A 27,039-nucleotide genomic window follows, 5' to 3' on the forward strand; every position below is an offset into this window, starting at 1 on the left:
AATTCAAACAAATCTTACTTTATGCTTCTTCAGAGTTTGTTGTTACCATGTTGTCATGGTTTTATGGTTCTGGTGATCTGTATTCTAGAGTAAGAACCTAAATTACAAAATAAATGTATCACACTTAAGGCATAGTTTGTGTAACTGTAGTCCACAGCATTGATTTCTATGGAGTAGAACTCCACCGATTTAAACTCAAATCAATTAACTTGGATCTTTACAGTTTCCTGGTACAGACTTCTGTATGATACATATATCTCAGTCTTGGTTCATAAAGGGTTAATGCATATTTTAGAAATTAAATGAATCACAGAATAACATTATTTCAAACAAATGGTAGAAATATCAAAAATACCATATATCCATCTTCATGTTATTTTTCTATTTTGCTGCTCTACAGAGCATTTATGCTAACCAAATTAATTACCTTGTACTACATACATTAATTGGGCTTGAATTGTTATTTGCCAGATATGTGAGGTTATTTGGCATTTCTAAGCAACTTTACAGTAACAACATTTTTGTAATCACCATACACAGAAAACAAAATATAATATCCAATGTAAATAGATTAAATTTTGTGTGTTTTCTGAGGAATATCTGCTAATTTATACACATTTTAAAGGTTTTACATGTGACAGTCCTCTGAGTGCATGCCTTGTTGTCAGCATTGAATAACAGCCACTTAAACTAGAGACATTTAATGAACACATATTATTTAAGTCATAGACACCACATAACCTTGTTTCAAATTAAGTGTATGAATACTAACAAAAACAACTCTATATATTTCATACCTAAAATATATAAGGTGGTCACCAAACAAATCCCCAAAGAACAACCAAACAACCCAAAAAAAACAAAAAACAGAAAAAACATGAATAGGCCAAGAAGGATTCAGTCAACAGTGAGTCATGGAAAAAAGTATCAACGTAAGGAGAAGTGGCAAGGGGTCAAGGTTAATGTGTACTGGAAATCTATGTAAGCAGAAATGCCAGCCTCTGTCTCTGTTATTTATTTAGTTGCGTTTTATCCTACTTAAGAAAACAAGTGGACCATTTCCAATAGCATTGCAGGGATCTGGCTTCCATACAGCATGGTTACAATTGGTGCTGGAAAAATCCTTCTGGGAATCTTGTGATGAGTGCTCATACTATAAACAGTACAGAGAGGAGATGGGCATTGAACCCACTCTTGTCTTTGCCCAGCTCTGTACTACCACAACACTGGTGCAACCTACCGAGTTCTTAATTACATAATTGAGCCTTATATTGCATTTTATTAAGAAATGTAAATATGTCCTTTGTCCAAATTAACTTAGTTATGAAATACTTTAAATCACTATTTACCAGTATAGACTCAAATATGAAATAATATAATGTTTTGCGTAGAAGTCAGCATCTAGACAATGAAAAAAAAAATGGAAATCAAAATAGTATGTCATTATTTAACTGTATTTCTTTGTGGGGCTGCATGAACATCTCAATGTGGAAATGTTAATTGGCAACAGGGATTATAGCTTCATTTAATGGAGTGCGGCAACAACCCGCATATTGCCCCTCTAACTCAGCCATGGCAGACTAATTTCCTAAGTGCTGTACAAGGCTGCTCTTCAATGCTTCACCGCCAAATGTTTTCACACCGACACTCACTTATTAATGGATGTCACCAAGGCAACCTTCTTCCAAATAGGATTACTCCTGCCCTTGAGGTTAATTCACTGTGAAATTATGGAATACATTTGACATCTGATCTACAGAGTGGTTTACAGGAAGAGGAACAGAATCTGGCGGCCGTATGACCTCAAACTTGACCCAGACACGATGACACTAGAGCTAGAAAGATAGTCTTTTCCAGGGATAATGTAACCCTGCACCGTTTATTAGGCCAATGGACTTGGCCCAATGGAATTAATCAGAACTGTAGACCACTTTATTTTATTACTGGGATTTCACACCTGGTGTATATAGGTTATTTTTCCCTCGTAAGTCCGTTTTATCACTTTATTACCCAGTACCAGTGGGAACTATGCACAGTACTTTTCTGGCAGGGAGACTGTTTATGAAAAGAAATAAACATCTCTATGGAGACACAGCTAATTTAAAAGAATATGTTGTTGGTCCCCTGTCTTGTTTCCCCCGTTGCACAAGCAACATTGAAGTCCCAGGGTCTCTGTGACACAAAAACCTGCTCCATGTTTTGCAGTATAAAGTGAGTTGCTGTGTCAGTAATTTATTTATTTACTATAATGTTGTTCTGCAGTGTAGCATAAGACAGGCCCTAGCTTTTTAATTACTCATTTTAAATAGACAAGTTTCTCATTCACCATGAATGTAGTGGTTCAGATGTCTTAAAAAACATCAGGTATAACTGTTGCCCATCCTATATTTAACACCCTGTCCCTGCTCCAAAATCACTTGCCATTGACCTTGGAGTACAATAAGGCAGATGGTATCCTCATTTAATATTTAATCTAAAATCAAATATGGTGCCTCCATCTCCACAGTGGTCAGGGGGAATCTGTAGGAGCCCGGAAAAGAGAGGGAGATTTGTGGGACAGATTTCACACTATCAGACCTCCCCTCTGGAAATGCATCTGCCACCCAGTTTGATTTACCCTAATGCATCAGGCTCCAGGTGGCGTTTAGTCAATAAGAGAGACCACTGAGGATGTTCTGGTTGAGATCGGTGTATCTTGACTAGCTACAAATGTATGGTTTTAATTATGGAAGATGTATAAAAGGAAGGTGTCATTGTTGGTTTTAATTACAGGCCATCCCTACAGATCCATCCCTTGCAATTCCGGTCTGTGTCCAAAGACTGCCCAGCAATCTGTATGGTGTCAAGTGTGGAGCTGGCAAGGAACTGCCAATAAAAATAATGAAATCCTTCCTGCAGAGTCTTCTGATGGTGAGAGATAATTAGCAATCACAGCCTTTGGGACAAATGTGCAGACTGACAGATATTTTAATTGAAACTTTGAACCACCTGCTGATGGCCAAAGCCAATACATGACTATTTTGGTTTATAAATATCAGACAAGCTACATGTCAGCTATTCAGTTTTACTGCAGTCACATCCGCTATATTGGTGTATCTTATACTGTATTCTTGCTTCTCTAACTCTTTTTGTTTTTGTACTGTATCCACTCTATATGCAACTTTTTTAGCATTCAGCTGTTCAGTGGGAGACCTTTTGAACCAAGGCATCAGCCAAACAAACATCATAATAATTAAATCGATGTCAGGGGATCTTGGTTTATCACCGGTAACATAATCCTTTCTAAAGATCGTCAGGTTTGTGATTTCCTCAAAATGTTCTTATTCAAAATCTGTCCTGGGCCTGTTTTATATTTAGATAAAATGTGATCTGTATGTACACTCACCTAAAGGATTATTAGGAACACCTGTTCAATTTCTCATTAATGCAATTATCTAACCAACCAATCACATGGCAGTTGCTTCAATGCATTTAGGGGTGTGGTCCTGGTCAAGACAATCTCCTGAACTCCAAACTGAATGTCTGAATGGGAAAGAAAGGTGATTTAAGCAATTTTGAGCGTGGCATGGTTGTTGGTGCCAGACGGGCCGGTCTGAGTATTTCACAATCTGCTCAGTTACTGGGATTTTCACGCACAACCATTTCTAGGGTTTACAAAGAATGGTGTGAAAAGGGAAAAACATCCAGTATGCGGCAGTCCTGTGGGCGAAAATGCCTTGTTGATGCTAGAGGTCAGAGGAGAATGGGCCGACTGATTCAAGCTGATAGAAGAGCAACTTTGACTGAAATAACCACTCGTTACAACCGAGGTATGCAGCAAAGCATTTGTGAAGCCACAACACGTACAACCTTGAGGCGGATGGGCTACAACAGCAGAAGACCCCACCGGGTACCACTCATCTCCACTACAAATAGGAAAAAGAGGCTACAATTTGCACAAGCTCACCAAAATTGGACAGTTGAAGACTGGAAAAATGTTGCCTGGTCTGATGAGTCTCGATTTCTGTTGAGACATTCAGATGGTAGAGTCCGAATTTGGCGTAAACAGAATGAGAACATGGATCCATCATGCCTTGTTACCACTGTGCAGGCTGGTGGTGGTGGTGTAATGGTGTGGGGGATGTTTTCTTGGCACACTTTAGGCCCCCCAATTGGGCATCGTTTAAATGCCACAGCCTACCTGAGCATTGTTTCTGACCATGTCCATCCCTTTATGACCACCATGTACCCATCCTCTGATGGCTACTTCCAGCAGGATAATGCACCATGTCACAAAGGTCGAATCATTTCAAATTGGTTTCTTGAACATGACAATGAGTTCACTGTACTAAACTGGCCCCCACAGTCACCAGATCTCAACCCAATAGAGCATCTTTGGGATGTGGTGGAATGGGAGCTTCGTGCCCTGGATGTGCATCCCACAAATCTCCATCAACTGCAAGATGCTATCCTATCAATATGGGCCAACATTTCTAAAGAATGCTTTCAGCACTTTGTTGAATCAATGCCACGTAGAATTAAGGCAGTTCTGAAGGCGAAAGGGGGTCAAACACAGTATTAGGATGGTGTTCCTAATAATTCTTTAGGTGAGTGTATATTAGTTGTTGGTCTTGATGGATACAAGACAATTCTACCACAATTATTAAGAAAGACTTTAAATAAAGGCAAGCTGACAACATTTAATCTCTGGTATTTTAATTGATACTGTGCTCAAAACAGACCATGTAAACGGTTGGAGTCTATTTTTTAAGTAGTGAACAGAAGCAATTATTGAAATAAAACGCACATACCATACTACATGTTCAAAACACAGCTGAAAAAAAACAAACAAACATAAATAAAAGACATCCATAACTTTGTGTGCTATACACATTTGTAACAGAGGTGCGCCATTTGAAAACATAGTGCAAAAACCCAAATTCATGTAAAGTCAAATGTTTGCCTGTAACAAAATAGCTATCCATACAAAACTTGGTGCATATTGCCTTAGAGTAAGACAGGCTGTATTTGCATAAAACCTCTATATTTCATTTAAACCTCAATTATGTTTTCATTCCATGCGTCTGAATATTGAGGATGCCGTTCCAAACATTGCAATTCTTCTATTATTGAAAACACAAAGGGGTAAACAATCCCTTAAAGATATTTCTAAATGCCTATTTTGTTCATTCAAGCCTCTTATTGCTTATGTGGAGCGAAGAGTTTTTGAAATATGTAAAGATACGCACTCACCAAATCTTTCGATCTTTCAGTTGTTCAGTTTTTGGGGAAAAATGTCACTGTTCCGTACTACAGTTGAAGCATGTGCAAATACATATGCCAATATATAAGTTATTGAAAAGGACAAACTACATTCTATCTGACTATTACTGTGTCGAAGTGCATACATTCTAATTTGTAATTAATTCCATTAGAACACATTTCAGCCCATTAGACCTTTGTCTGTCCCTTGCTGCAGAAGATACCATTTAAAAAGCAGGAACATACAATTTGCATCTATAAGCAGGTCAGAGGGGCTACATCACATTTGGATATATTTTTGCAAAGATATTCAGTGGCCTTTTTTATTGTATAGTACTGACCACATCATCAACCTACTCATACCATCCAATATCTTTATAATTTAGCCATGATTTAATGTTCTTCTCATTACTAGAAGTTCATAATTCAGATTCAAATTCAGATATATTTGGGTCTGGGATGAAATAGACTCATAATAGTCAGACAGGTGGACAGCCTGTCTTGCTTTACTGTTTTTAAGCTGTGGGGTAAACAGTGACAGCATCATATCCCTCTGGGGGTTTTGTCCTGGACCTGGCGTGGGTTTCGCAGTACAACTGACCCTCCACGAAGAAATAGCCCTTCTGCTTGAGGTTCATGTCACAGTCGGAGCACACGAAGCAGCCAGGGTGGCGGAACTTGTCCCGGGCCTTCACCACAGTCCCTCTGTCAGGAAAACCAAAGGAGAAAACGCTTTCTGTGTTAAAAAGGCACATAAACATTTGACAAGGGCTGGAATTCAATCAAAAATTTGCCTCACCTGCTCATAGAAAGCTACAAAATCGTACACCATAGACGTTTATGTCTGGTAGAAAGTAGCATCTTACTAAAAATGAAGCTGCAAATTAGTTCAATTTTGTAGTTTTCTATTAGCGGATTGGTCAAAGTTTCAGTCAAAAATCCCAGCACTTGTCAAATGTTTTGAAGTTTTTCATTTCTTGTAGCTAAAGGGTCAAAGAGAGTTCCCCGGAAAAGCAGTAAAACATACCATTGTAAATATTACTTTTCTACCAAGCCTTGTGTTGCTTTTGTAGATGAAATCTCTGCATTGCCTAATCACACTGCTTTCATGAACATCAGATGTGAGGGAGGCATCCTGTTACTCTCCTCTCTAATAAAACCTTGCTCTCATTCCAACAATATATAGAACAAGAGAGTCCTGATTTGATTCCTATATATGCTGTTTCCCCAGAGTCTCACAGTACATCAATAATGATTGGGTGTCCTTATAAACCTTTAATTTCTATATGCATTTACCTATTTTCTGCCCTATTACCTAATGTCATATTCATTCAAAGATTATTCTGGTATCGTGTGAGGCGCAGAGAGGTTTCAAAGAAAGTAGTTATTTATATTTATTTTATTCCTCTGACTTGGTCTTGGTAATGACTTTCCACCTTTGTATTCCGGAACAGGAGTAATCATTTTTAGCAGTACTCACACAATGCCATTTCCACATTTGTCACAGATGGGCAGTTTCTGGAGAGTGCCACTGGGAGAAGATGCCTTTGTCACAGGAGCTCTCACACTTCTTATGCCTGTAGGGCGAGAACCTGACAAGAGACACCAATTTACTCGTATATCCAAACAAGTTGAAACGAGGGTGCGAGAGAGAGCCCGAGAGAGAAGAAGTCAAGTGAATCATAGTACTGGACTTGGCAAGTGACTTTGCATTTGTACTGTTTCATATATATACTGGTTGGAAATAAAGATACAACTCTGCTCTCTGTGCTCACCAGATTCATCCTCTACAAATTCCTGTAGAGCTTTGAAGGACCCAGATTGTCTTGGTTCATGGGGCTCATCCTGATTTTCTTGCAGCATTTTATACACGTGGGACTCCTCTATTGATGACATAGGACTGCCACTGCAAGACAAGAGAATGCACCATCAGAAAGTACTAAAGTACTATTGGTCTCAACCAATGGAAAAAACAAAATATCACAGTTGTATCACTTTTCCTGTGTTATGCAAAGGGCATTCAGACTGAAGTTTATTAAGTGGACTAGATTCTCATTTCCCACATTATTATGATGTACTTCATGTGTGAAAATGATTAACGGTATATGTAATTACACAATTGTCTAGTGGGATGCACTTTTTACACATTAAGTACACTGTAATAATGCATAATTACACTGTACGTATGAGTAACTACAAATGTAGTTACTGATTACCTACTATGTAATTACACTGTAACTTGGGAGACTTATTGTAAAGTGTTAACAAAATGTTTCCTTTTAAAGGCAATGCTCCCCCTGAGTGGACTCTTCAAATTTGGATTTTAATTAAAAATGAGGCACTTTTGAACTCTATGGTTGAAAGTCGCCTCTGACACTGTATCACTACCAGTCATAAGTTTTAAAACACCCCCATTTTTCCATTTATTTTTTAAATTTAAGCAGTTCATGTCCAGTGACCTGAAATGGTACAAAGGTATGCAGTAAACTGCCAGAGGTTAAACAAAAATGTAGGTTACCAAAAACTGAAAAATAATGTTAATTTCAGAGTTATATACTGTGTTACTACACCCTCTTTGGCTTTTATTTGTCAGTGTTACACGCAGCTCCTGTGCATTGAAGTTACACTGTATTCCTACAATGCGCACATCGTTTGAAAGCTAATTCTCTTGGCTACCAGCGCATTTCATTCTCAAACACATCCGATTTACAGTGTCCGTGTCGCCCGCCGTCAGAGCCCGGGGGGTAAACGCGCAGTCTGCTTGCCGGGGGATCTCTTTCAGACGGTCACAGATCACTCAGTTTCGATCAGATTTCTTTGCAAATGGGCTTGTTTTGTTCAGAACAACCTGATTTTCATCAAACACAGAGATGTTCAGATCCAATTATATAAAATCATTGTGTATCAGTTCACTGTAATCAGAGTTCTCCATCTTGGCATTTTGAGGTCTCTATGGTTGCTTCTACCAAAATGTGGATGGTCTTGTTTCAATCAGTAGACTGTTTGGTTCCAGAATATATGTCATAATTGTCAATATTTTTTGAGGTTTTGTATTCCTACTCAGACCAAGTATCCCCCCACCCCCCCATTTCATGGTTAAAGTTTATTAAAAAAAATGATTCCATGATTTCTTTTTTGTCTCCAATTGTTTATTTGTTCTATGCTTTAATTTCAGAGTACATTGAGACATTAAACTGCATTAAGAAAAAACTGTAACAATTGAGGTGTTCTTTTGACTAGTAGTGTACATTTGATTAATCAAAAATGAATATCTGCATATAATTTAGGAGCCAAACCAAAATAAAAGGTTATGTATCATTACATGAATGCTGGCATTTTATAGAGGAGGTTATTTAAAGAATAATAAAAAGATATAGTTTAATCTTAAACTGGTACCGTACACTTTATTGAAATATTTATTTATCTCTTTTTTTCTGCAATCCCCCCCACAGTAAACACTAGTAAAAAAGTTCACAATGTCAAAGGAGGAATGTATAACAAACGACACAGGCTTGCAATGGTTGTGGACTCCCACAGTTCAGACTCTGGGGGGGGGGGTGGTTTACCTGACAGGGGCTTGATCACCTAAAGATGTCTTTCCCTGCAGCGTGCTCATGATATTGGCATCTGAGTACAGTTGCACAGGTGAGTTATACTGATTGCTCAGAGCTCTGGCCCCCGGCTGGCTGGGCATCCAGCTCACATAAGAAGTCACTTTAGGAGCCGGCCGTATGTCAAGGGGGGAGATGATGCCAGCCAGTGGGGGGGCTCTTTGAGCAGAGACACCTGTGGGCTTGCTGTAGCTGCTGATCTCATGGAGCGACAGGCATAGCAAAACAACACCAACAGTGAATGACCAGACATGGAGTGACAAGGGTGACAGTAAAAACAGCACGGACAATGGAGAAGAAGAAGATGTGTTAGGTGAAATGAATGACTGTTAACAAGAACAGTGGGGTTTTGTGAAACAGTAAGCAAGCAGCTGTGTTTTCTAGGGGCAGGGAAATGAATTCAACCCAGCATGCACTTTGGTTAACCCTTTGGAACCTACTGTAACATATACGTCACAAACATTTCACAGAATGACAACAATATAGTACTACAAGTGACATTATGTGAATCTGGGCTCCTAAGGGTTAAACAACCATTTGTGAAACAACAGACACATGCATGCAAATGAAAAAGATCCCATTTCAAGGATCTAAACTAATTGCTTTCGTTATAACATAGGTATTAACTGATTTAAATTGATTGAGTTGCATTTGTTTTGACTATGCATTCACCTATCAAAAATAAAGCTTTCTCCATGCTTTCCAGGTGAAATGGGGGCTTATTCTCTGTTGTAGCACTGCCTCAGCCAATGATGAGAGAGAAACACACAACATGATTAAACGTCAGTAAAGTTGAGGGATTTTTATTTTTCAAGAGGTTTTCAGCTTCTGTGTTTAATTACGGCTCTCTTTCGAACTAGCTATGGCAATGCTAGAACTGAGGCTTCATTCACGCCTTTGGGATAAAAGGCCATTCCTTGGGGTCTAACAGACTAAACTTTATAATAAGATGTAATTTAACTACAAATGTACTGGCATTCATGAGCAATAAACCATTCTCCTAGACTGAACACAATGGCAAAGTTTATATCTTGTTCTAAAAACAGACCAGGCGTTTTTAACAAGCAAAAGGGAAATAACATTATTTAGGCTTTTGCACAGCCATGTCCTAATGCTCATATATTTGTAGCAGTTTATTCCTCATTTTACATGTTTTAAAAAAAAAAGTAATGTATAGGATTTCAACAGCCATACAATACAGACGGCATGCTGTGGCAGAGAGCTTTCTCTATTCTGTGTAACCTGTTTTGGCCTGCCAGTACGAAAGGCTTTGGTCTGACATTAAACTTGTGTTCGAAGTAGCCGAGATCCTGCAAGACACAAAAGAGGGCAGGCCGGTGTTAGGACGGGAGACCAGGGTTATGAGAATGGCTGGGTAAAACACTGAAAAAGACACGGTGGTTAACGGCTGCAGGTATACCTGACGGCCTCGTGGGTTTGCAGGCCTGTTTTCAGAATGTCAAGAGCTTTTCAAGTACGGGAGACAAGTGACTCAAGAGCTGGGCTTTTTCAGGACAGGATGGGAGAAACCAAGATGCAGACAAGCACAGATGGGGGGACGGGGGACAAGACTCTGCACTTACCCCTCAGGCTTGTCGTGAATGAGGCCCCGTAGCTGTCCATGAAGGGCGTCCTGGATATTGCCGGCAGAGTACAGGCCTATAGGGGAGTTGTAGGCTGAACTGACCACTTGCCTATTGTCATCAAGGCTGGCTGCTGCGACAAATGGCTGGGCCTTCCGGTTGTGAGCTGTACCGATGGGCTTAAACTCCTGCGTGTGGAGCCGGACAGAAACACACAAAGCTACATGCTGTAGTCAACAGGGTACACGTGCGCCACAAACTGGTACAGCTTTCACACTGAGCGCATGTTTCTTCTGTGCAGAGAGGCATACAGGGGTGTGACCATACTAGACTATGGTGTCAATGGGATCTGCAAGTTATGGTGGGAGAATGTTTTAAACAAACACACGTGCTTCCTAGTTAGGCATTGGTAGGCACTATGGAGCCTTGAAAATATGTGAAAATAGACAACAAAAGCCATAGCATATGCTGTTTTTGTCTTTATCTATATATTGATTGGTAGAATATAAAACTGAGTATCAAACATCAAACTTTAAACCCACCTAAAGGATAATAGATACATCACTGAATGTATAGGTGAATGTGTAAATCACTGCCTATAAACAAATCATGGCTTTCATTTTTTAATTAACCCACTGTAACAGGTTAGTGTTTTAAATTGCTACTCATTCACTAGGTGCATGTCTACTCCTTCCCAGCAGGGGGAACTCCAGTTACACTTTCCTACCTGTCAGGTATTAGGGCAAGAGAGACCTCCTAAGGTGAATGATAGCCAATGGGAGAAGCACCTCTCCTCTACTCACTACAACATCAGTGATAAGTCAGTTTTGTGGCACTGCTTGTATTAGTTGCATATGAATGGAATTTAGTCCAGCCACTAAGAACACAACATACTTATTGATAGCTTAATTTGCACATGAAACAACAAACTAATCAAGACACACTTTAATAACATCCAGGTGACTGTTTTTCTTGCACTTTAGAAACATGGCTGGGTTACAGGTGATGTCTGTGATCTTAAAGGAATGAAAGTGTGCAACAGAGCACTCCCTGTACAGCACATTTTGGAAGTTCATTTCCAAGCCACAACACAGAGTATTAGTCTTCATACAGGCCATCTTTTATCTTCACAGCATTGTTAACTATCTTCACAATATGGCAATATTTTCTGCAAACGTATTATATGAACTGTATATTAACATCATAGATAACACTGACAACACTAGTTTTTTTATTTTTTGTAGTAGTAGATTGAATACCATGTGGAATGCACATGGTTCATCAGGAATCAGTTAACATTTTATAAACTATAAATGCCTTTGCAGGGATTTACAAAATATTTGGTCTAATGGAAAATGTATATTTCAAATAATTATTATGAGAATATTTGATATTTTTAGTTTTATAGTTATCTGGTAGTTATTCAGATAAACTTTCCAATATAATACAGACCTTACAGATCAGACCTTTTACTTCATTTGAACAAATTAAACAATCAGATTTAAAGATAACATTATCACAAAAACTTTAAATAACACACACCACAAATGCCACAAACTATTAATACTTTTCCAATGCTGAAGATTTCATTATAGCTTGAATTAAAGACCAACTGGTACCAAATTTGAATTTGTTCTTAGCATGAAGCATCAACATTGGATAGTTTGTTTTTATTTTCAAATCACATTTAATTTAATTAACACTGACTTTACTTTAAAATTCACAAAATCCATTGCATTGAAAAACATTGATAAACGGAGGCCGTGGAATAAGGATGTGGTTAATGGGATAGTTAGGGTCATCCAGTAAAAAGAGAAAACAGGGAAAACATAACGCAAAGCAATAAAAGGTTTGTTGGGTAAATGAACAGCAGAGAAATCGCATGTTACCATTTACTCCTTCTAGACAAGCATTGGTCTTGCGTTATTTAACGTGCTAGGACAAAACATTGAATAACATTGCCCAGCTCTTGAGTTTATGTATCTCTAAAAAAAAAAACAATATCGCTTTTAAACTGTTTTAAAGCACTGTGCTCAAAACACCCTCATGTCTTAATTTATTTTAGATTTCAGAGGATGCAAGTGCTTTGAACTCAATGTGAAGCAGTGAAGATATGAAAGTAAATGTTTAAATGCTACATGTCTAAAAAAAAAACATCTGGACTGTAACAGGGGCCCCTGGACTGGAGGTGTGAAACTATTAATCAAAAATGATAAATGCATGATAGCCGAGGGCATCTTTCTAAGTAGGGTAAGATGTCAGATTAGTCGTATTTTGTTTGACAGTGTTTATATAACTGACAAAGGATCAATAATCTTAAGTAATGCACTGACATTCTGTAATTGGCATTGACATACGAGTGTGAATATCAAAACTGAAAATCTAATCCACTTGAAATAATACTTGTACTGGACTTTGTATCCAATTTCATTTGTATTTACCAAATGAGCTACTAAGTATATAGAAATTGCTCTTCAATTGATTTAAACATATTTGTTACCCTTTTTCTTCACACTGAGACCATTGAATATCTCATTGCCATCCATTCGATTTAATCAATCTCAATGCCTTCCAAATGGTCCTCTTTAAAGAGAGGATCAGGGTTAGTTTGATTGAATTGAATTGGTGGAGGTGAGATAAGGTCTCATCATGGTGGATGAGGTTAAAAAACATTATTTAAAGTATCTACTAATGCATTTGAGTTCAAGTCTGAATGACAGAACCCTGTCAATTAAACAGAGACAGCCCCATCCAGTAGAAATGTTAAATTTGTGCACAGCTTTTCTGAATCACTTGTATAAACAACAGCCTGCTCCATGGCTGCATCCTTCAAACCTTTGCAAAGACCAAGCTACCAGATATTGCTGTGTTAGTCTGCCCCATTCCAGGTTTGCTGCATGCACATTATCACTATCTCCAGGCTGCTCATTGTAATAGGGCAGGGCCAATTTCAAGACCTACAGTATATTCCTAATAAAACTATTTGACTCCTGTGATACATTCTGCCTGCATCTTTACGCTACTTACTTGCTGCTCCGCTTGCAAGTTGACTTTAAACGGGTGGGCTTTACCATCTTCTGTGACTTTCGGAGACCAAAGCTTGGTTTCTGGTCTGCAAGAAAGACAGAGAGTTTAATCAGAGAGGAAAGGGTCCTCCACTCTCATTAATAAAGTCAGCCCTATGCAGTCGCGTGGGAGGATGTCAGTATAATTACACAAATAAACGGTTCAAAGGAAATGGATAAACTAACTCTAAACAGAGGGGAAAACTCTAAGTTTGCTCACACTCTGACCTCAGATCTGAACCCTAACTCAAGGACACCATTAATCAACCGCCAAACTCACACTGCTGTTATTTCCATGTACTGATGTCATGACTGTATGAATCAAGACCCAGGAATGTAAATGCACGTCTCCAGCCAAGTGTGTCCATGGGACCTTGAATAAGACCTAACAAGCTCTTTAAGCTGGCCTTCTTAATGTCAAAGTTTACAGCCCCCTTCTCTTAAGAAGGTGCCATGCATTACCTGAATTTTGCTGCATCATGATTTTTTGATCCCTAACCCTCGATATATATATACATACAAGTCAGGGATTTGTATTATTATTTCTTACTTCATTGCCCACTGTTTCTCATTAACACGCCACACAAACAGCTCACTCACAACTATGTGTGTAGGCCCTGATGAATGATTTGTTTGAAAACAAAACCACAAAAAACATGCACCCAAATTCCTCCTCTTGCATGTAAAGCCCTCCAGAATGAGAAGACTTTACCTCCCCTGATTGTCAGTTCAAGACATAGATCAAGAAGGCTGTTAAGAAATCATCACATCAGTTCCTGGCTTAACATGAAATACTGCACCATTTGTTTGATCTTTTGATTGATTTAATCTATAAAACTACTCCCTCAAAGTGAATGTGTCTCTAGCGCCGCTAATCCACAGAAAACAGGAATTCTACATAAATTACATTTCCATTAGTGATGTATTTGTACTATTGAAACAAATGACAGACAGTTATGAGTGACCATTATATACCATTTGCATTCAGATGCATTTATGTACACTATGATGAACAGATATTTAATAACCTCCCTCCAAAAAAAAGGACTGAGAATTGTCTAATTCCTTTCATATATATATATATATATATATATATATATATATATATATATATATATATATATATATATATACATATATACATTGATAAAATATAATTCAAATACAAAAATTATAGCCTGGAGAAAAAGAAAGCCCTTCATTTGGTAGCGTATTTAATTTTACAGTGTTTTTTGTAAGTTCAAAGATGAAGAAAAAAACACTTTGCTTTTGTTAATCCAGCTGTTCTTCAAATCAGTCAACTGGAGATAATATCTGTCATCTTTTAGTAGAGGAAATGTTATAATAAACAAGTACATGCTATGTTACAACTTAATTATTCTTTGGAACTGCTTTAAAAAAAGGCTTGATTCACTTACGGTAAACTTGGTCACTATTCACCTGTGGATTTTCAAAGTCCGTAAACTTAAAAGATATTTCCCTTAAAGTAAAACATATGGAGCACTTTTAGGGAAAAGCTGTGTGTGGTGAAGATATAAATGGATGCATTGTAAAGGCATTTATTATTAATTAAAATGCTCTCCAGAATGCAAATTAGACAAACAATACTTCATCTTAATACTAGGAAAGAAATTAGTAATGCGGCTTTCAGGAAATCCTGTTCAGCTGAGCTTTAATTGAATGAGCCAAGTTATAAACATTTACCTTTCAATCTTCAGATTCAGCTGATTTATGCTGTCCTTGATTTTGTTCTGAGCTTCACAATGAGTCATAGCCTCTGCGGACACCCCTTCGATGGCCAGAATAATGTCTCCAGGGCAGAGGTTTGCTAGCGAAGCCTTGCTTCCTGGGGTAATCTACAGATCGAGAAACAGTGCATGTGAAACAAACTTGATTTGTTTTTTAATTAGAAGAATATTTAAACCTTTAAACCAGTGGTTCCCAAACCGGTCCTGGGGGACCCCCTACCCTGCTGGTTTTCGTTCCAACCGAGCTCTCAATTACTTCATTGAACCTTAATTGAAGTAACAATCTGCTTAGATTTTACTTTTTAAATTGTGTAAGAAAATAGTTGTTTCTTCAATACTTTTTAAATATAATTCTATACTTAACTTAAACCCCCTACTGTTTAAAATAATTAAAAGTCTCTGATTTAGGAAATTATTAGTTCAATTAAGGGTTCAATTAAGTAATTGAGAGCTCGGTTGGAACAAAAACCAGCAGGGTAGGGGGTCCCCCAGGACCGGTTTGGGAACCACTGCTTTAAACCATCTATTAACCATAATTATATGTTTTTAAATTATGTGTAAAACCTGTGCAGCCAATGTCTCCAACCCTGGTCCTCCTAGAGAGCTACAAGGGATTTCTGATTTTCCTTCCAGCCAAGGTAATCAGTTCACTTCACCGGGGCTTTGAACTGTTGCCACACTTTCATTTTTCACACATGCCACCAATGTCTTGATTGGGAACAGTGGATTATGCTTTAATGCCGGGTGATTCAACCTCCAAACATGCCCAAGTAAATATCCATTAGCCTTAAAAGACCATTTGTACTCATGTACTCACTATAACAGGGAAGAAAATCAGGCACCAATTTTAATATTCAAATCACAATGAATACTGATAGGGATGTAGCCTCCAAACACCAGAACACCACACCAGTTTGCAGGGGTTTAAAGAATTAGAGTTTCTCCACACTGGTTGATTGTTTGCAAACCTGTGCATTAATTAATCTATGATTGCCTAATGTCTGCATCTCAGACACTCTATTTTTGTACTTTATGTGTTTCAGTAAAAGCCACTGTATTCCTGTGGGAAACAAAGCTTCTCCAGTCCTGTCTTTTCAACCCACAGTATCTTGACACCCATGACAGTATAATAACATTGTAACCTCACTTATTCCCTTGTGACATTTATAATGCTGTTACATAAATAAATGCTATGTTCTAATAAATATGTTTACATAAAGTGGAAGGAGAGTTTCTAAAATGATGGTTTTTTTGCATCTTTACATGTTGCTATTGTGTATAAGTAAGATGTCTTGCACTTTTCTACTCCAATTCTATCATATATGTAACATTTTCATTTTCCGAAGGTCAAAAATCTTCAAGATTTCAGGATGTGTCGTATCATAATTTCTTTGATTGTGGAACCACATCAGAAAAACTACAGAAACACTGGATTTGTCTACAAAGTTTACAAACGAGAGGAGGACATTCGACCCATTGTGCTTGTTTGGTGTCCATTAATAACTAAGTGATCCAAGGATCCTATCCAGTCTATTTTTAAATGTTCCCAAATTTTCAGCTTCAGCCACATCGCTGTGTCTCCTGTTTTCTGTCTTGTCTTCCCCACAACCACTTGAATAATATTGTGATTTTTTATTTTCCTTCAAAATCACACAAACTCAGCACTATAAATATTGAAATTTAAAAATTGCCTAATAAGGTCACAAAAGTGAATATTTTTTGCTTGAAAATTATGTATTATATATTTTTTTACATGATGCACAACTGACATGATTATCCTCAATCACATTTTCCTTATTATTCATAGCATACCAATACTGTAATCTAATACGGCTTCTAAGATTTTCAGTACAGTATATTTATATTTTTATATTTCTGAAAGACAACTTGGTATTTCAGATCTCCCTTGGATGTTTTGTGCATGGAGTCGGGCACTATTTATCTTGTAGTGCATGGCTGCCAGCCATATACTAAGAATAAAAATAATAATCATGTATCCATGAATTCTTAAAAAAAAATCCCCCTTTCTAGGAAAAATGCTGCTTTTTGAAACTGCATATGTCATTAAGAATAGGACTATATTTCAGTAAATTATAAGCAACTGTATTTTTAATTATGAAGCCTGCGTAAATAGTGATGCATTTGGAATGATACTCGGCAGCAGAATACCGAGTGATTCATCATGTTACGCATGGCTCTGGTGGAAGTACAGTCTTCTTGGTGGATTGCTTCTCCCAGGTGGTGTTTAGTTTTATGCTTGTGCAAAGTTTAAACATTTTTAAATGGTTGCAACCAAAATGCAAAATTAAATGCAATTTACATCGTTGCACAGTGCCCTGTGCCACCGATGAGTAATTTACAGAGTGCAGATTAACTGTATCACCCAATATTACTGTCAGTTCTGAGGCACTTGATTGTGCTTGGAGAACAAACAAAATCAGCAAAACATACTGATCTTCTTCATCTGTAGACTACAAATAAACTGTCAGACATCTTTACCAGTTGTATAATTTTCATATTGTGCAAATCAGTACTGTGGGCTAGTTATTCTCAGTTTTATATTAGCACAATCGCATGCCCCTGTCAAGAACATCTTGTTGGCATTCATAAGTTTCTTTCCCCTTATGTTTTTCTACTTTTCAGTGTTTATCTCATGATAAATGTTAGTCTATTTAATGTTGGTCGGTTGACTTTTGAATGTGGTCCAAATAAATTATACCCATTGGTGTACAGAATATCAGATGTATATTGTTGTGTGCCTTCACTCAATTACATGCTTTTTGATTGCAATGTCTTTGACTCCATATTTAGCTCTCTCAATGTTTCTTTAAAAGCATCAAATGATTGAATTACCATATATACTAATCATAATTAGCTTTTATTTTTCTAATTAGTCAAAGTGTAATGTGTCAATCATCATGTATATATCATCTATCAGTGCAAGCTGTGTGTGGATCCAGACCTTTGCCACTGTTCCATGGAGATATTTGGTCTGCTGCCTAAAAAAAGTGTGGGATGAAATACTTGTCAAATTCATGTTATGTAAAACATGATGTTTTGAAAGGGGTGACTCCAGCAAAAAGTATGGAGGCTTTAACAAAATATTCCCACCTGGTAAGGTACCAATAAGCAAGTTAGAAAATGCTATACATTTGATTAATTCTCCATAGGAAGAAGCAAAGATGCATGAAATCATAATTTTAGGAAATGCAGTACTGCTCCTTTAAATTGTTGTGTCCATGACAAATTGAAGATGGATTTTTCAATTTTGGCCAGTACTTGAATGTAATTGAAAGTAATTCTGAGGGTCCTTAAGTGCCCCTATGCTAAGTTCTCTGCCAAGTTTCAGTAAACACTGTCTCTTGATCACTGTGCTATAGAAGTCTTATTGTCTCCCACTGACAATGCACTATTGTTTGTCCTGGAAGGTCAATGATGCCCCTATTAATATACTAGGAATAATAAATGAAAGGCAATGGTTTCAATACAGTCCTTGTGATCTACCACACAATGGCAAGCTATTGAAACGGTACAGTGCCTTTGCCTTCCTGTGCTGTTTTCCAATTAAAATAAAGTTCTTATAGAAACGGTGGTGTTGAGCTCACAAAAGCACACCAGATGAACATAATTTGAAGAAGCAGGATAATCAAGAAACACTAACATCACCAGGAGCATAAGCAAAGTGTTTCTAGGGTGTTTATTTGTAATATGTTCTAGTAGGTAGATTTGTAATGCAGAAACGTTTGCTGTTCTACACATGTGTCCAACACTTCTCCTGTGGGAATGAATTTTCAAAAATACCAATACAGGATTTCTCCAGAACCATATTAGCATAGTTAGGTTGTTCAGAAGCTCACTGTAATGGTCATAAGTGTTTTTCATGAAAATATAAATCTGGATTCTATCATTTTCTTTTTACAGGTGTATCTAAAACACACAAAACCCAAAACCTTCTAAATAAGGTTTAAATTAGTGAATTGCCCTGTTTAAATAAGCCAAATACAAAAGCAGAGCACAAACGTAAGACAGAAATCTTAATTAATCAAAACATTTCAAATCAATTCAAACGATCAATTATATCAGCAAATTAACCATAGCAACAGAAGGGTCCTGGTGCTAAAACATACCTCACTCCTAAAACAAAGCTTGCAGTGCTAGTATGTATGAAATACAAATAGCTAAACAAATAAAATACAAATCTTTTAAATAGATTTTTGTTGTATAATAAGTCAACTAACGAGGTTTACTCTCAATGAGCCTTTCTCAATGAAGAGACGACTTCATTCCTCTAGGAGGTGCATTGCTCTGTATCGCCCAATTCAAGTTCAAAGAGTGTCGTTTTATAGAAAATGTATTGATTGATTAATAAAGGGGTGATTCCTTATTAGTTAGATGAACTGACATGAATTAACAATGCTAATTACAGCTTTTAAGTCGGGAAGGTACTTCAGAAATAAACTATCAAATCAAGAATACCTATCTGAATTACTTTTGTAATTGCCATTACCGAATGCAGGCAGAGGGAAAGAAAGAGATTAAGAAATATGCAGACAGAGATAACGAAGGAGGGAGAGTGAGCTGTCAAGGGTCCAGTCTTGCGTTGTAAATTACCTATTAATAGCCCAGTGAGGATGTATTCATCAGACTGCGGTGTCATACTACAGCCCAGGGAGCTGACTCTCTCATTGACTGCTGGTTGATCTAATTGCTGAGGTATTTAATCTGCCTCCGAGCTCCGCTCTCGCACTACACAAGGCACAATTTGGACCTGACATCATCCCCCATTCCAGTTTCTCTCACTGGCTCATTCCTGAGGCATTCATCTCCCTCTGTGCAGCTGCTTATCTCCTCAATTTACCTAGCGGTGGGGCCTTGACCACCTGTTCATGATAGCGTTTCCCTATTAGGGTCTTCAGAGTCACCCAGACATCTCTGTCTCTCTCTGTGTAGCAGATCAAAGTGGCAGCTCTTCCAAACACTGTTTTGTTGCCTCGATTTATGTACCACTTAATTCCAATTTTAAACTTTTAAACTCAGTCGTCATTTATACATCTATGAGATGAGATCCATACTGTACTGTTTATCACTCAATATAGTATAGGACCTTTTTAAACTTAAATCAGGAGACCACCCATTACAATACATGCATGACCTACTTGACATTCCAGCATACCTAACATTCCCACCTGGACCAGTAGCTCACCTAGTAGGAATTCTGATCCATTTAAGTGGCACAGCTGTGGGAGATTTGACGGGGAAAAGCAGACGACAGCAAGTTTATTTGGAAATGCCTAACTGGGCAGAAAAAATGTAATAGTGACACAAAAAGTTCAGACAAATTGCCTTTGGTCATTGGGATATTCTGAAGCACTGCTTTGAAAAAAAATTCTTGTTATATATTCGGAATATAAAATATATCTGTGAAACCTGGTCACTAAATGCACAAATGTTACAGGAACTGTGGACGACACAAAGCAGCATGGAAAGATGTATGCTTGGAATAACAAGAAGAAATTAATGGGTCAGAGACTAAACAAAAATATGTGAGATCATTGAAAGAGTGAAAATGGGCGAGCACACTGCAAGAAAACTGCTGCAGATTCACCCCTCAAACCAGGAAGAGTCCTGATCACAGTCAACTATGATAGAGTCCAGTACTTTCTAAAACAATTAACTGAATAAACACGATCAGTGCCCCATATTGATCAAGGTTTGGCACCAAATTGCAATCACTGAAGCCTACATGTACAAATATCCCCAAAATGGATTGGGGGTGCCGTCCACACAGCATCTTTATACAGATCTGTTTGTGCTGTGACTTGAGTACTGTATGCTAAATGTAATTAGTATTTATTCAGTTTAGAAAAATATTTCTACAACTACAATATCTCCTCAAAAATCAAGTGATAAATCAACAGCTGAAAAACTGAGTTCCCACATAAAGCTGATTCCACACTCGTAAAAATTTGTCAGCTTACCAGCACTGACTTATCTAGGAACACAAAACAGGAAACTATATCATAGTCACTTAATTAACAGCGAAGGGCCTCTCACATCTCGTGTTTAAGTACAGAGAAAAGTCATTTAAAGCAGTGAAGGTCAATCCATCGATCACAATCCGAAGCAAATGGGCCAGAAAAATGAAAGCAGGATACGCTGAATTTAAACTCCTTCAAGACAAAGAAGCAGACATGAGAATAGCTTGCATTTGAGAAATGGGTTGTGAGTGGAAGAAATAATTCTGCTAAATAAATAACCAGGCTAAAAAGCAACATAGCATCTTAAAATCCCACTAACAATGAGTGACAAGTAGTACCACATATATTTATAGTGACAGAGATCATATGTCAGTCAGCTTTGTTTTGCATTAATCCCCGTTAAGGCCCTGTGAAATTTAAAGAGTTTGCAGTTTGAATATCCAGATTCTGATCAAGCCACCACGATGATAGAAGATTGGAAGAATAGCAAAGAAAAGTCAACAGAACATTAGCTTCTGGCTTATTCTAACATTGCACAAACATGGGGGACAAGTATAGATCGCCATTCTCCAATTGATGCATTCAAAGATCAGAGTTGAACTAACATGTAACATGTCAAGATAATAAAGCACTTAAATAAAATAAAAGTATATGTGTTTCCTAAATTGAAATAAATAGTCTTTTATAGACTAAACAAACTCAAATTCCGATTCCTAATTTGCAACTCCAATGTGCTAAACGGGTCTTACATTCATTTCCTCAGCAACTGTATCAGTTCTTATGCAGTAGTCCACTGCAGTACACGTAAATCACTCAGTTCAAACTGTACTTCTTTAATTGCCTAGCAAGGACTAATGTATGAGTCTAGAAATCATTGAATTAGAGTTCTACAGACAGTTCTAACCTAGGTAAAATTGTGATTTTAAACATGCCACAGTACTCTGCTCAACTAACGTGTTTTCTAACTTCTTTTGATCTTAACAATGCCTCTGTCAAATGAATAATTGCTGTAAGCTGTAAGATGGTTTTCCTCTATTCTCCTTTATTTGAGAAATAATCCCATATTTCATCATATACATTTTTATGTTATTAAATACTTGTCTACTGTAATAAAACATATATATCATAGAGTTATTAAAAATGAATTGGAGTGGCTTTGATTGACAGGCAGCTGACAGCATGTTGAGAGGTCAAAATGAATTTCACAGGGTTTTATGAGCAGTGAAATGTAAAGGTCTTATAACCAGTCAATTAAACTATGTGCATTAAGTTTCAGCTGCCTTTGATTTCTTTTGTTTTCCTTTGCAGTATTCCGGTCCTGAATGATGTATAAACATGCCGACATATGTGTCTCAACCAAAGCAATTCAAACTTGCGTGCTGTACAGTATGTTTCTGGTGCTGGTATTTAGCACTCCCTCAGGCCATAAGACCTTTATTCTTTTTAAAGCTGTCTTCCTATGCATAAGGAATACATACATAATTTTCCTGCAAACATTGCTATCTGAAAGTTTAACAAATGTGTTTAAGTTATTGGTTTGAAGTTGTGCTGTTTTCACGAAAGACTCACACACTGTTCCAAAACCAGCCTATATTGAGCCCAGCAGGGTTGAAAATGTTACATACTTCTGTAGTGGCCCAATGGTCTTCTTATCAATGAATGAAACTGTGTGTCAGTGGCCTAGGAGATATGAATTGGACTGACCACTGCCCAACATGAATGAAGGCTGTTGAGTAACCTCCCTCCCTCTCTCTACAAATAAAAAAAATGAAATATACCGAAGCATTCTGAGTACAAGTATACATTTCTAACTGAGTTCTGAGGAAATGAAAAATGAACAGCTTACAGGGCAAATGCCCAAACAAAACTGGTATCTCAAGAGCATTTGTTTACTGTCATGATTTAACACAATCAGCATGAGCCAGGGAGCTGTGCTTGATAAACACGTCAGGGCCTGTTATACTTTGCCTCCATAAACTTCTGAATGACATAATAAAACTCCAAATAGAGAAATGGAGCCTTTGCTAAGAGTAATGTTTATAGTTTTCCATTTGGTTCTATTTATTAGTCAGTGGGGGTCTGAAAGCAGGATTACCAGAGTGGAAAGGCTCTTTAAAACATTGTTTTTCAAGTTGGAAAATATATACTTTCTTATCTCATGTAGCATACTTATGTTGTGAATTTTTATGAATAGATATATTGTACTTTAAGTTCATGGCTTCAATTCTCATACTCATTTGTGGAGTTGTAATCTATACAAAGATCGGTACAATCTGTACTTTAGAGCAGTGATTGCTCTAAGGAACATAGCCTAGTATAATATATCTTTGGTATAAATTATGCACATACTGTTACCATTATTTCAAATCTGCATCTTGAATTTCTTTCTTATGTGTGCAAGCCACTGCAACAAATCTACAAAGCAATGTTTTCCAGTTGAATAAATCTTGACTTGCCATGAAATTGCAAGCAACATTTCCATCAATACATCATCAAAAATGGCATTATATAAAGAACATGCTGGAAATGAATGGTTAGGAATTATAAACTGCAAGTATGAATACTTTAGGCTTTTACGTCACACACAGTAAGGGCTTTGAGTAATTTAAATCAGGATTCGTCTTCAGATACATACTTCTGAAATCAGAATCTTACCTTACTACTACTGCAGAGAATTACATGCACTTCACCATTCAAAATAGGGATACAGGAAAAAACAAGCACCTTTGTGAAAAAAGAGGGGGAATAAATTTCCTGTATTGGTTACGGATGAAGAAAACCACCAAAACCACCAAAAATAATTCTACAAAATCTCTATGTTGTTTCTCGGTTGACAACAGCTATTCAATATACAAAGCTCATTCTCACCCCCAAATGTAGATTGTTGGCCTTGCATGTGATACTTGCCTTACTTTTAAGAACTAATACAAGTATTTTTTTTAAAGAAACATCAATGTTTATTGAAACATAGGCTCCATTCTTTAGTTTTCACATCATGTATTAATAGTTTCAATCTGAAAAATGCTCTTTGGCTACCTTGTGAAGGGTGCTATATTAAATAAACATTGATTGATTTTATCACAAGCTATTTAAATATCAGTTGTCAGCACGAGCTGTCTCCTGCAGAAACATCATACTACCTTACTTTATAACTTGGTTCTGATTTAAAGTTGTTTGTAATAATATGTCAAGCTTACCAAAAATGAAAGATGGGACATTATCTACCCTGTATTATATAATAATTATACTGTTACTATTGTTAATAGTTAATATCTGTAATACATAAGTGCTTAGATTTAGAGATTTTACATGCACCTCTGTTGAGGAATAACAGCACCGCTTTCTCAGTGTAACTAAAATGGTTCCTTACATGTAAATCCTTATTAATATAGATAGAATGCATCTTTATGTGTTTATTAGTTGGATCCTATAACTAACTAATATATCTCTAGGTGTATATGCTATAATGACATACAAACACAAAGTACTGTTGCACATTTAATTGCTGTGTAAGTACAATGCCTTTAACGTCTCTATATTACGAAGCATTTTTGTTCCAGTCATCTCCTCTTAGGTATTGCACGGCCAGAATCACCTCTGTTTATATTGCACGACGGCGCTGCTCCTTTTTTAGGCTTCTTCGCCTACTCAAAGACAGCCCCTCATTATCTCACCCTTTGGCGCTGCAGTCACTTCAGTAGCTCAGCTCGGGCAGGGTTGGCTTACAGTGTTTGGTCTGGCTAATGACAGCTCGGCCTGAGGGACTCTTGTAACAGGTGGGGGGATCCATGCAGTATTTCATTTCATATGCCTTAGCAAACATTACACATTAAGCTCCTGTGAGAGCATATAGCTTTTTTGGTGACAGTCTTAACAAATACCTATATTTAGCCAGTCCAAGAACGGGGTTATTTCTGTGTCTGCATATTAATAAGTAGGATGTAATTACAAATACAGCTACCCATAATGAATGTATTGATCATCTTTGCTATGTTCTGGTTGTGTCTCTTTGACTTTTAAAATTCCACAGGTAATGTTACCTCAGGACTACTCTATAAATGCCTTTACTCTTCCAGTCAAATGTCTAATTTTGTTATTATAGTTGTATCCATGTAGGTGTCCAAAGTAATGCAAGCTAATCGATTCATTTGCTTGGGTGCATATTTAAGCGTTGTCCACACACAACAGTTGTCTACTTTTGAAGTCTTCAGGATGCTAAAAACAGTGGAATGTGTAAAACTACCTATCACATGATGCATATTGTATTTGATCATTTTTAATCCAGAGAAATACTAACTGAGAAGTTAGTCTGTGAAACTCACACACCTTTGTGTCAATTGCACACGTGACATTTAAAATATAAAATTGGATAAATGGAAATAGGCCTAGACCTGATCAAAAACTCACACCCCATCACATTTGTATTTTTAATTAGTAGAAAATTACACAAATCACAACTGGGTACGAGGTTGGGAGAAGTGACAGCACTGAGCTATACAAATCCACATGCTTAAAGGCACTATACCTTATTGTCAGACACACCCTCATACATGAGTTTCATATTATAAATTAAAAACAATAAAATCCATCCAAATATGTTATTGTAATGCAGGAATATATTAATTAGGATATTTGTATAATAATGCTTATCAATATAAAGCATTGGGGATTCAGTTAAAGCATGCCAATTTTTTATTGTATTCATATTGGACAGATTTTGTCATTTGAAATATCATGTCTTCATACTTGTGGCTCATTTTGCTGTTGACTGAAAGTTCAGCTTGCCATGGTGGAGAGCAGTCCGTCACAATAAGTTTTGGATGTGAAAATCTGCAGTTTTGAATCTACATGCCCAGATGTTCTGTATGGCTTTGTAACCCTAGTGGGTGGACATATGCTCGAGGGAAAATGAGGAAACCACAATCCTTTCAGTTTCTCACCAGGTCCAGGAAAAAAGAATTATAGTTGCGTAATTTAGATGCAAAATCCCATAGTTTATGCCATTCGGAAGTTTCACTTTCAGTTACTTATTGATTTGCTTCAGTGAAACCTTTAGATATTTGTTGGACACACTTTAGATTATCCTAAATGTGATTTTGACTGCATGAAAGACGTGATGTCTTGCCTGTGTCAGCCACTGGGTTATTTGTTTCTATATATATTTGAAAGTCAATGCTTAATCAAGTCCTGAACCTTTCCCCCCTCCCTGAATAAGATGTATTAGCTCTCCATCATAACTTACAGACACTTCCCCTACAGTACAGATTTTAAATCAACTTGTATAAAGCAGCTTCAGCCACAGTCTTTCAAATAAATTTGAAAAAAGGATACAAAACTGACCAGAAAACCACACCACAGATTCATATCAATACAATCCTCACCCCATTCATTGTTAAATCACTCACCCTCGAGATAGTTAAGGGCTGATTAAAATCCTTTCCCCCTGTCAGTCTGAATCCCCACGGGGCCGGACCTTGTAATACGACGTTCTGTGGCATTTTTAGTTTTTGTTGTCGCTCTTCAACAAAACAAAAACAAAACAATGATAACAGATGATGTGTCGACCCTGTCCACACTCTAGACGCAGCTGTCTCTCCAGAGCTGAACACAAGCAGTCACCCAGGACCCTTTAAAGACCCTCCCTGGGTGAGAGAGAAGCTCCACCCCTGAGTGAGGTCACTGAGCAAAAGAGAGGACCTGATGTAGTAACAGCCGGTACTCTCACTCACTCTCTCTCTCTCTCTCTCTCTCTCTCTCTCTCTCTCTCTCTCTCTCTCTCTCTCTCTCTCTGGCTTCTTCCCTATCCCCTGCTC

At 37.4% G+C, this 27,039-nt stretch overlaps 1 protein-coding gene across 2 annotated transcripts; it reads right to left on the reverse strand.

The window, feature by feature from the left end:
* Nucleotides 1-4,678: 4,678 nt before the first annotated feature.
* Nucleotides 4,679-26,858, reverse strand: pdlim3a (PDZ and LIM domain 3a). 2 transcript variants are annotated; one of them, XM_066718218.1, is made up of 8 exons: nucleotides 26,632-26,858; nucleotides 15,205-15,356; nucleotides 13,463-13,547; nucleotides 10,095-10,162; nucleotides 8,808-9,047; nucleotides 7,017-7,147; nucleotides 6,722-6,833; nucleotides 4,679-5,946 (listed from the first exon to the last, which is right to left on the reverse strand). In XM_066718218.1, the coding sequence occupies exons 1-8, from the start codon at nucleotides 26,722-26,724 to the stop codon at nucleotides 5,757-5,759; spliced, it is 1,071 nt and encodes a 356-aa protein (XP_066574315.1). In that variant the 5' UTR covers nucleotides 26,725-26,858; the 3' UTR covers nucleotides 4,679-5,756. The 2 variants fall into 2 exon arrangements, with proteins under 2 accessions (XP_066574315.1, XP_066574316.1); XM_066718219.1 differs by lacking the exons at nucleotides 8,808-9,047; nucleotides 10,095-10,162 and adding an exon at nucleotides 10,436-10,623 and having other exon boundaries at nucleotides 26,632-26,853.
* Between the last annotated feature and the right edge of the window lie 181 nt (nucleotides 26,859-27,039).

This window comes from Amia ocellicauda, chromosome 12 (genome assembly GCF_036373705.1).
Source record: "Amia ocellicauda isolate fAmiCal2 chromosome 12, fAmiCal2.hap1, whole genome shotgun sequence".
Lineage (NCBI taxonomy): Eukaryota > Metazoa > Chordata > Actinopteri > Amiiformes > Amiidae > Amia > Amia ocellicauda.

Excerpts from the sequence above, each read along its gene's own strand:
- pdlim3a (XM_066718218.1), bottom strand. The coding sequence starts at position 26,724 with ATGCCACAGAACGTCGTATTACAAGGTCCGGCCCCGTGGGGATTCAGA. Across the intron at positions 6,834-7,016 it reads ATTTGTAGAGGATGAATCTG|GTTCTCGCCCTACAGGCATA; the intron begins GTGAGCACAGAG and ends GTCTCTTGTCAG. Across the intron at positions 5,947-6,721 it reads AAATGTGGAAATGGCATTGT|AGGGACTGTGGTGAAGGCCC; the intron begins GTGAGTACTGCT and ends TTTTCCTGACAG.